The sequence below is a fragment of the Gobio gobio genome (assembly GCF_949357685.1).
Source record: "Gobio gobio genome assembly, chromosome: 6".
NCBI classification, from domain to species: domain Eukaryota; kingdom Metazoa; phylum Chordata; class Actinopteri; order Cypriniformes; family Gobionidae; genus Gobio; species Gobio gobio.
The window spans coordinates 58,972,685-58,985,035 of NC_137102.1; the positions used below are offsets into that span (position 1 = coordinate 58,972,685).

Sequence of the window (12,351 nt, forward strand, 5' to 3'; positions counted from 1 at the left end):
ATTACATTACTCATTACATTATACATTACATTACATTACTCATGACATTACATTACTCATTACATTATACATTACATTACTCATTACATTATACATTACATTACTCATTACATTATACATTACATTACATTACTCATTACATTATACATTACATTACTCATTACATTATACATTACATTACATTACATTACATTACTCATTACATTATACATTACATTACATTACTCATTACATTATACATTACATTACTCATTACATTATACATTACATTACTCATTACATTATACATTACATTACTCATTACATTATACATTACATTACTCATTACATTATACATTACATTACATTACTCATTACATTATACATTACATTACTCATTACATTATACATTACATTACTCATTACATTATACATTACATTACATTACTCATTACATTATACATTACATTACTCATTACATTATACATTACATTACATTACTCATTACATTATACATTACATTACATTACTCATTACATTATACATTACATTACTCATTACATTATACATTACATTACTCATTACATTATACATTACATTACTCATTACATTATACATTACATTACATTACTCATTACATTATACATTACATTACATTACTCATTACATTATACATTACATTACATTACTCATTACATTATACATTACATTACTCATTACATTACTCATTACATTATACATTACATTACTCATTACATTATACATTACATTACTCATTACATTATACATTACATTACATTACTCATTACATTATACATTACATTACTCATTACATTATACATTACATTACTCATTACATTATACATTACATTACTCATTACATTATACATTACATTACATTACTCATTACATTATACATTACATTACTCATTACATTATACATTACATTACTCATTACATTATACATTACATTACATTACTCATTACATTATACATTACATTACATTACTCATTACATTATACATTACATTACATTACTCATTACATTATACATTACATTACATTACTCATGACATTACATTACTCATTACATTATACATTACATTACTCATTACATTATACATTACATTACTCATTACATTATACATTACATTACATTACTCATTACATTATACATTACATTACATTACTCATTACATTATACATTACATTACATTACTCATTACATTATACATTACATTACATTACTCATTACATTATACATTACATTACTCATTACATTATACATTACATTACATTACTCATTACATTTTACATTACATTACTCATTACATTATACATTGCATTAAATTACATTATACATTACATTACATCAGTGACAGGCTGTGCATTTCACACCTAGGCCTTCAGTGGTATCCTACCTGAATTAATTCAGCTCTTAATAAAATCATGACGCCACGGCTATAGAAACCATTATACAGAAACGCAGTATAACAGCAGGGCGTTGCGTCTCTCATGGAGCGAGAATTAATTATTAAATAATTTAAGAATTATTAACGCAGGAAACCCAATTGACACAATTCAACAAGTCTCCTTCCACTGCAGCCACAGATGCATCACATACATCATATCTAACAGAAGCATCGATCCGCTCTGTTTTTTTCGTGCATTTTTGTGGTAGGCTACCTTTTGAGTTCTCCCAAATTGTGCGTTTTTCGTGCAAATTCTACAGGAAAGAAAATGCAACAGCATAAATGGTTCTTGAAAAATCTTACCAACAGTATAACAAATTTATTTCAGGTGAGGTTCAAATATAATACAAAGTTTTTCATTAAAATTAATTTAAACCCACAAAACTCGCGATTTTAACAGTATGAAAATGTTGAAAATAATATATTAATAACGAAAATAATTAATAAATATAGCTGCAAGCAGCAATACCGGGGCCAAGCGCAAAGGAAGCTAGCAGCTGACCAACTGAACAAATGAGTGAAGACATTTGAAGACAATTTAAAGAAAATGTTAAAACAGGAGTGAGCCCATATGTGTGTGGTTCAATTTTGGTGAAAATATCTAATTTAGTTTTAGACATTATATGAAAAAACATGTAAAAAAATACTGACACCTGACTTTGATTGGATTTTACTCCCCCTTACTATTAATATTTTCACATTTGGGCATTGATGTTTAGCTTACGATCTATGTTTCCGAACTTCTGACGCTGGTTTCATCTCAATCGGACTAGCAGTTTTCGAAGAAATCAAGTAATGTTTTTTAAGCGCTAAATTACAACGCTGCACAAACCATATGCTGAAACCTGGCAAGTCTGGTATCGTTGGACTCTGCAAGGATACAGGAGACAAAAAAAGTTACTCCCATGAAAATAAGTCAATCACACACAAAGTTATAAGCGTTTAAAAAAAGAAATTCTCCACTAGGTGGCGCTGTTTTGAAACTTCTTGGGCTCCTTCGGGGCATTGTGGTGATGAACCAAACCAAGTTTCGTAACAACCCGTTCATGAGTTAATTAAATACAGCATTCTAGCACATACCGTAATTCAAAATGGCCGATGGCCGATATGGTAAAAACTTTTATGATTTTTGGACAAATGGTTATAAGCAAAAATAGCCATTTTTCATATCTCCGGACCAGTAGATGGCGCTGCGCCGAAACGCTGCAGGTTGCCTCAGGTTATGCTTATGATGACATGTACCAAGATTGGTTTGAATACGATAAAGCGTTGCGGAGATATAGCCTTATGTGTATTTTCGCAACCGCTACGTAAACTTTGTTTGCGCGTTTATCAAAAACGATTTGACGAATCAACTTGAATTCCATAACTTTTTGTCAGCATGGTCTGAAGATGATCGTGGTTAAATTTCCGTGAAAATCAGAGCAACAGCTTAGGAGGAGTTTGAAAAAGTAGGTTTTTCGGATAATTCAAAATGGCTGGAACATTTTTATGACGGCACAGAGTGCAATCGAATTGGCTTGAGCCAAGAAATCAGAGGAAAATTGATTTTTGTTTCTATCCCTTAGGGTTCAAAAGTTATTAACATAAACATGAGTCAAAATTTGGACAGGTGGTGGTTCTAGAGGGATTGTTTTAGAGACTCCAAAATTGGTGTGGTTAATGTTGGGCCAGTCCTCTATCTGTGTGCCAAATTTCAGAACTTTCCCGTAAACGGTTCTATGGGCTGCCATAGACTTCAATGGCGGAATAATAATAAGAAATAACGGTTTCAATAGGATCCTCCACACCTTCAGTGCTTGGCCCCTAATAATAATAATAATGAAACATTTCGATCATAAATTTACAAGAAAAAAAATAAATCACATTCATTACGGAAAAACGGGGCACGGATTAGTCGGCCCAGGGTTGACTGTAAGATATAAAAAATGTAAATAAAATGCATTATAGCTTACTGACCAAAATAGGCTATGATTATTTGTACACAAAACATGCCAATGTGTGCAGCTGACCCATGCTCTCAAATAAATCAAGGAGATCCACGAGACTTCAAAATCGGTGATGGCAGTTAGTTCATGTTTAGCCGGGACAGATCGAAAAGCGTTCCTGAGCTGGAGAAGGCTGTGCGGGAATTTTGAAAATGTGATGTTAATTAATAGATTAATTTCTTCTCCTCTGTCAGCCATTGGGGTTTCAAAAAACAAAACAAAACGCTATTAAAACTACAGATGTTTTCTCTTGTGCGGTTTGCTAGTTATTCTGACTAGGCCACTAGTTATAGTACACTCTCTCACCATCCAATCAAAGGATGTGAAAATGCCAACGTTATTATTGCCCGCAATATTGGCTGCGTCCGAAACCTAGAAAATGCTGCCTTCGGAGGACACATTTCAAGGGAAGGCATCAAGGCACGTCTGAATCTAATGTTAGCTTCACTTCCTGTCTCCTGAGATCCCGTCATCTGATCGATTTTTCAAAGGCTTTTAATTTTTTGTATCCTTCGCTGCATTTGATATCCCACAATCCTGTGCTTTCCATTCTGTGACAGTTGAGCTGGGGGAAAAGATGGCGTCCGAAAGTTGCGTTTGCTGGTCAGTTTGATCAACATTTTCCACTTCTGATGTCATTTCTAGTGAGAAATTACTAATGTAGTAATCAAATATGTGTTTAGTTCTCACCAAAGCTCGCTCTATTTTGCTGTAGATCATTAAACGGTTACACTGACTAAGAAGTCTGTCCGAAATCCGTTTCATGAGGTGCCTTCATGCACAAACTCTGCCTTAAGTCATTGTCTGATAAAGCAGTGAGGCAATGAGTCAGCTGACTAGGTTTTCGGACGCAGCCATTGATTCTGAAGGCCTCAAGGCAGATTTCTTTGACCCTGGCAACACATGATGCCTGAAATATGATTGGATAAAAACTCTAACGTAAATAACCACTACTGGAAGCAGCGCAATCAAGAGAAAAGCAATGAAATTAAGAAAATAGACTATTGGGAATCATTTAACACACATTCATGGAAAAAATATATTAAACTTTATGTCAGAGATTCTGATTGTGGCCAGAGAAGGCCTTGACGGCCCACCACTGCATTACATTATACATTGCATTAAATTACATTACATTATAATGGCTCAGTCTATCATATGATTTTATAAAATGTGATTTGAATTGCATATGGTTTTAATTTTCTCTCTTTAGCTTGTTTTTCTACGTTTTATTACTGGAATTTGAGTTATTGATTACAATGTAGTGGACCAAACAGATAATGCTGTGAATCTTCATTACTTTAATGCTGCCTAAATACTCCGTTATTTTCAGCATTTCCTTGTTTCCACTGATCAGTTTTATCGTGTGAAGTGTTCTTACATCTGTGACCATAATATTCCCACATTCTGGTGGACACGGTTGTTTTCTCTTTGATTGTTTTTTCCTTATTTTTCAAAATTTTTTTTTACAAACTGTAGCTTTTAATAAATGATTTCTGCCTTATTTAATTGTCTTTTATTTTTTTAATTATATTAATTTATCTTAAATGTATACATGTATGTGAATTTTCACATTAGATTTTAATATAGAAAAAGTACAAGATCACGAGTGAAAATGTTTTGTTCTAATTAAATTTAACAAAATATTGCATTACCAATTTTATTATCAGCATATATTATAAATATATAGTAGCCTATGTGTACAAGCTAGTGTGTTTTCAGAGGTCAAAATATTTCAGGTTATTCACATTTTGATGTGATATGGAGTCAGATGCATAAAAACACAAATATTCAATAATCTTCAAATATTAATATGAGGTCCTTCAAACATAATGAATAATATTTATAAAAGAATTGATCATTTTTAATAATACTTCAGGACACTTCCCATTCACATTTTATATTATATTGTGTTTACTATATCTTGCAAAACAAAAATATTTTGCATAAAACTATATAATGGAATGTAAAATTGTTCTAAATTTTTGGAGGGAATTAGCAGAATTTATCTTTAATTAAATACTAGTTTACATTGAAGGATATTATTGGATATTATGTAAACAATGTTAACAAATGTCTTTAATACATTGTTGATTTATTTATACTGCTGGCAAAAATGTATATACATAAACAAAAGTATGTAAATTCATCCCCAATATTTAAGGTGTTTATAGTGGGATTTGACTCTTTTATATCTTCTCTGAAATTGTTAAAAAAACATGTTTAAAATATTAATTGTTGGATCCCTTGCCACCAATTAATGACAATTTTGGGTGAACTGTCCCTTTAATAGAAGCTCTAAAATTGTCTGTATATTTATTTTTTATGACAGCAAAATATACATATGTGACCCTGGAGCACAAAACAAGTCACAAAGGTTTATTTGTGGCAATAGCCAACAATACATTGTACGGGTTAAAATGATCCATTTTTCTTTTATGAACAAAAATCATTAGGATATTAAGTAAAGATCATGTTCCATGAATATTATTTTGTTAACTTCCTACCGTAAATATATAAAAAATGTATTATTATTATTAGTAGTAGCCTAATATGCATTCCAATGGACTTCATTTGGACAACTTTAAAGGCGTTTTTCTCAATATTTAGATTTTTTTTCACCCTCAGATTCCATCTTTTCAGATAATAGTTGTATCTCTGCCAAATATTGTCCTGTCCCAACAAACCATACATCAATGGAAAGATTATTTATTCAGATTTCAGATTATGTATAAATCTCTATTTATAAAAAAAAGTAGGCCTACCCTTATGACTGTTTTTTGGTCCATGGTCATATATATATATATATATATATATATATATATATATATATATATATATGAAGAAAAAAAATGACAGCAAAATATTTACAAAGACCTTTTCCTGCAAAACAACAAATGTGTGTACACGTCATCGGCGTTTGTGCGCTCTACGTCCGTTGCGCTCGCCCGTGACGTCACGCGCGTCGAGTGGGAGTCGAATCGTTTCTCCGGAATCGTTTGCTTTCATTTCAGCACGAGCCCGTCGCGCGCCGTTTCCTTCTCTTCACTTCGAACCAAAACAAACGTCGCCCGACGCGCTTCGGTCGGTTGTTCTCCCGGTACTCGGAGGGATTATTCGGTGTTTTCTGTGAAAAGGCGGTCAATAGAGACAGAAAAAGATGAGTGTGGAGGCGTACGGGCCGAGCTCGCAGACGCTCACCTTCCTGGACACGGAGGAAGCGGAGCTGCTCGGGGCCGACACGCAGGGCTCCGAGTTCGAGTTCACCGACTTTACGTTGCCCAGCCAGACCCAAACGCAGGGCCAGACCCAGAGTCAACTCGACAACCAGGTATGAACGCGTAAAAACACACAAACGAGCCTTCTGTCAGACGACCGAGAGCGCGTTTGAGTCCAAATATGGCGAGCTAGCAGCCGTTAGCCGCGCGGTAGCGTTAGCAACGAGCAGGCCGCCTGAAAGAGAGAGAGAGAGAGAGTTGTCAGAGGGACTTTTATCAACTACATAAGTGTTTTAACATGTTTTATTCAACCAATAATACTCATGTAAATACACCATCTCTTACATTATGATTGATGTTGAATGTGTTGCGTCAAACGGCTTGTTTTGGTTGGTTAGCTACCGATCCCAGGTGTATTTTCGCACTTTCAGAGGGACTTTTGTGAACTACAGTGGCGTTGATGATAAACTCAATTTCTTAACGTATTAAACGGCACGTGTTATGACAGATAACTTGGGTTAGCCACAGCTGTCAGGGGTTTGTTTACAATTTTGTTATTGTAATAAAGTGTGTATTTATGTACTTCTAAGGTTACATTTAATAACAGTTTGGCGTTATAATACATTTATGCATCTTATTTGAGCATGTATATGGTATTTTAGGACTTGTTTATGTCTCATGTGTGATTGTGTGTTGTATGAATATGTATTTTTATGTGGTTTGGCGTTATAATACAATTATGCATCTTATTTGAGCATTTATATGGTATTCTAGGGCTTGTTTATGTCTCACGTGTGTGAATATGTATTTTGTGTGTTTGATTAGAGGGCTTGTTTTGGTGTTTTTAAAGGGGAATGATTTAACTTTATTGTTAGGTTTGCTCTAATAAGATGTCACATCAGGTTAATTTACCCCAAAGTTAAAATTATACCATAATTTACTCCCCCCAAAAAGCCATCCTAGGTGTATATGATTTTCTTCTTACAGCCGAAGACATTCAGAGTTGTATAAAAAATATCAGGCTCTTCCAATCTTTATAATGTGAGTGAATGGTACCTTTAGATTTTAAAGCCCAAAAAGTGCATCCACCCATTATAAACGTACTCCACACGGCTCCAGTGGGTTAATAAAGGCCGTCTGAAGTGAAGCCATGTGTTTGTGTAAGAAAAATATCCATATTTATATCTTTATGAACTATACTCACTGGCTTATGGTAAGTTGCAGAAGTGTGATTTGACGGTTATGCCTTGTGCAGTGGATTGAATCTCCTGTTGTACTGTTTAAAGATGTATTATTTTGTATAAATGGTGGCGTTACGGTGAAATGTTGTGTGTTCAGGTGAATGGGCCTGATGGAGTTCTGCCCAACGGAGATGATGCGGTGGTGAAGACCAGCCAACTTCTGGCCGAGCTGAACTTTGAGGAGGATGAGGAAGATACTTACTACACTAAAGATCTGCCAGTGCACGCCTGCAGGTACTGACCATGATCTCACATGCCGTAATTACGTGTGTCTATAGCTGTGAGAGATATATACTATTGCACAATTTGAAACGCTTGCTTCTGATTGGTCACTCGCTGTGCAGTTTGACAGTTGTCCCAGGCAACTGCAGTCAGCCAATCATTAAAGGGATAGTTCACCCAAAAATGAAAATTAGCCCATGATTTACTCACCCTCAAGCCATCCTAGGTGTATGACATTCTTCTTTCAGACGAATACAATCAGAGTTATATTAATACATGTCCTGGCTCTTCCCAGCTTTATAATGGCAGCCCAAAGTTTTAAGCCCAAAAAAAGTGCATCCATCCATTATAAACGTACTCCACCCGTCTCCGGGGGTTAAAAAAGGCCTTCTGAAGCGACGACATGCATTTGTATAAGAAAAAATATCCATATTTAAAGGGGCACTTCAGCGCTGGGAAGATGAAAGTGTATTCATACCGGGTCATTTATGTAGTAGAAATGTGAAATTATTTTTGAATTTGGTGCCTTCTAGACTGAGAAAAGACAGAAAATGTATTTTTGTCTCATGTGGATGAAAGACAACAACTCCCAGAATGCACTTCAGGGTTTCCGCGGGGTCTTAAAAAGTCTTAAAATGTCTTAAATTTCAAAATCTAAATTTTAGGCCTTAAAAAGTCTTAAATTCTCTGAAGTTTTGAGTTCTAGGTCTTAAATAGTTTTAAACAGGTCTTAAATTGTTCTGCGTCCATGTAACGCTACCTCTAATGCTCATTGAAATGCTCCCGCAGCGCTTTTGTGTGTGTATGTGTGTGTTTATTCCGGGCTGTTGTAGTTCTTTCTTTCGCTAGTCCAACTATAGTTCGCTTTATTACAACTACAAATGAGACCAGCATGCATCTTATATTGCAGCCAATCAGCTTTCATGTTATTGGCGCGGGTCTCTTTCGGATTGTACCAAAGACGCATCAAACAGATTTTATTCTTCAGCTTCAGTTCTCCAGTTCTTCCAGTTCACGCAATCGTGAAAGCGAAGGTGAATCTTTCTCACATCTCGCATAATGACCAAATAAAAGTATGATACGTCCGATAGCACTAAAAAGAGTTAATTAATACGAGTTAGTTAAAAGCAATGTAAATCAAACTCAATAGACACACAGACAGATGTCAGAATGGCTGTGGATTTTGTGCACGCGTTTGCCGCCTGTCAGCTCGCGCAAGTGTACCGAATGTGTCTTTTTCTAGGCTTACTCTTGAACGATCATACACACATTAATATCCCTATGTTCTTATTGGTGGTTATGTCTTGACTCTTGAGTAAAAAAGTTTGGGACGTGTCAGTATTGTATCTGCACATTACTGTAGTTCTTAAAGTGAAAGCATACCAATATAGCTTATGTTGGTGCTCCTGTCTGTGTGTTAATGTTAAACAAACAACAACAGGGGAAAAAACGTTTGTATCCGTATCTTTAGGTTGTATTTATTTGTCCTATTGTAATTGGTTAATAAGTTTAGTACTTATTAGTAAAAACGTAGTTTTACTTGTATTAAGCAATTGCTTACTTATAAGATTTTGGGTATATTTCCCACCCAAAGCGATAATGTTATTAAAGCTAGATAGCACACCACTGGACCAGCCTTTTTTTGTAATACCAAACAAGATTCATGCATTTTGTTTGTTTTATTGTCATGTGTGACTATTGTGGATCTACGGTAATATGGTAAATGTGGCATCCTATGCAAAAAACAAAACTGGAAATGACCACCACAAAATCAGTAATTTTGATCTCAGTAGAAAAAAAAATATATATAAATATATATAGTGAAATCCTGAGATTGAGCTATGAGGAAGTGCAAGTTTACTAATACTTTGTTCAATTTGAATAAATAAATTTGCTTTGCAAGTAATTTTGTGATTCTGCATTTCATTTGTAAGTTTTTTTTATTGCGTGATATAGGACTTAAATATAATCCCTAATGGTCTTAAAAAGGTCTTAAAAAGTCTTAAATTTGACTTGGTGAAACCTGCAGAAACCCTGGCACTTGCTTCGCTGCCCTACGAGGCCACTCCCAAAGCCACAGCTATTGGGTATCACTTACCCACCGCGGCTCCGTCGTTTTGATTTTCATAGTAATAAAATAATTTTGTTCAGTTAGAGAACCGACACTACAATTAAAAACTGAACGTGTCTTTTCAATGAAGTGTGAGTGCGCCGAACGAAAGTCACGTCACAGACGCAGCAGGAGTCAGATCTTATTCATCACAAGAAGAGCTGAGGTAAGCGCGGGCCGCGGCAATCATTCACGTCGCATAGGAATTCAGTTGAAAAGTTGAAACACTCAGTTTTCTCTGCATGGCTCGTTATGAATGCCTGAGCCGAGCGCATTTACATTCTGTGCGTGAGATCTCTCCTTCTACTGGCTGTAGTCTTTACGCTCTGGCCAAAAAATCCTCAGATGACACAAAATAAAAAATATGAGGATTTTTTCCTAGAAAAAAAATGCATTATTCTCTTGTCTCAGGGTGACATGAGGGGGGAAAGTACCATAATTCGAATATACTACCGGGTTTCTATTGATACAAAGCCTAATGCTAAATCACTGAAGTGACCCTTTAAAACTTTATAAAGTAAAACATCTAGTTTCCGGTAGACCGCCTTCCGTATTCAATTCACGAAGGAAGCCTGTCGCAGTTCAAAATGCTTGTGCTACGTCCAACGTCATCGTCGCAGCAGTTACGTTTTTTTAACACTACGTCTGATGTCATCATTGCGCAAGTTTCGTTTTTTTCCACGTAAGTTGAATACGGAAGGCGATCAGCCAGAAGCTGGATATTTTGCTTTATAACGTGTTAAATATGGATATTTTTCTTACAAAAACGCATCGATTAGCTTCAGAAGACCTTTATTAACCCCCTGGAGCCGTGTGGAGCACGTTTATAATTAGGGATGCACGATATATCGGCAACATATCGTTATCGGCCGATAAATGATTATTTTTGATGTTATCGTTATCGGTCCAATAAGAAAATTTGACCGATATAGTCAAGCCGATAGATAATGTATTATTTCCTTCAGCTGAGACCGACGCGCTGTCCACCATGATGGGTTTGAATTGCTCTAAACATGTTTGGAATCACTTCGAAAAGGAAAATACAGTTATGTGCAACATGTGCAGCGCAAGTCTTCTATAATCTACATAAAATGATAATGAGAATAGAATAGGCTGTAAAAGAGCGTTGTGTTTCAGCGCGTTTGTTGAGGGAAGAGCGCGCCCACGGAGTACACCTTCATGACGAGCACAGTCAAGTTCGCTTGTGCATTCACAGCCTTTTGTGCCATTGTAAGTTGTAATATTATATTTATTATTATTCTGTGTATGTAATATCATATAGGATGCGTTTGGTTGAGTTAATAAACGATGCAGTAAAGCACTTCATTGTACCGGTCTTTAGCTTCAGCGCGCGCCCACGGAGTTACACCTTCATGACGAGCACAGTCAAGTTTGCTTGTGCATTCACAGCCTTTTGTGCCATTGTAAGTTGTAATATTATATTTATTATTTTGTGTATATAATCCCATATAGGATGCGTTTGGTTGAGTTAATTAACGATGCAGTAAAGCACTTCATTGTACCGGCGCGCGCATTTCAAACAGAAATGCACAGCATTAATAACTACTGGGACTGTCCTATACATAACACTGCAATGAGAATATTTCTGTTATAAAACGTAGTGAATTCTCTGGGTTTAGTTGTTTTTCAGCGCGCTGTTGTGGGAAGCGTCAACAACGCATTCTGACCAGCACAGTCAAGTTCGCTTGTGCATTCGCGTCATTTTAAGCATATGTAAGTCGTAATATTACGTTTTTGTAGTATAAACATCTGATTAAAGTCATATAGGATGTGTTTGGTTAAGTCAGTAACCCGCAGTGCTTCACTGTACCGGTGATCATCTTAAGTTTCAGCACGCTCTCAAACAGGGGAAGAGCATCCACAGGAGTTATAACCCTTCACCTATGCGTGATTTTGTGCTAATATAAGTTGTAATATTATATTTATTTTGTATAAATATCTGATTGTTCTCATATATGATACGTTTAGTTGTTAATTAAACTTCTAAGCGCTTCAGTTTATGGTTGTTCGTTCATTCTCTCCAGCTTCAGCGCGCTCTCAAACAGCAACATTATTCCTAATAGACTAGACTAATATTACAGATGTTTACTATTACTGTAA

General features: G+C 35.4%; 1 protein-coding gene across 2 annotated transcripts in view; it reads left to right on the plus strand.

Moving 5' to 3' along the window:
* Window positions 1-6,365: 6,365 nt before the first annotated feature.
* Window positions 6,366-12,351, plus strand: part of upf1 (UPF1 RNA helicase and ATPase) — a 66,343-nt gene continuing 60,357 nt past the window's right edge. For both annotated transcript variants that reach the window (XM_079819683.1, XM_079819684.1), the window contains exons 1-2: window positions 6,366-6,770; window positions 7,996-8,132. In XM_079819683.1, the coding sequence (XP_079675809.1) occupies window positions 6,600-6,770; window positions 7,996-8,132 (308 nt within the window). In that variant the 5' untranslated portion in view covers window positions 6,366-6,599. The remainder of the gene's footprint in view (window positions 6,771-7,995; window positions 8,133-12,351) is intronic.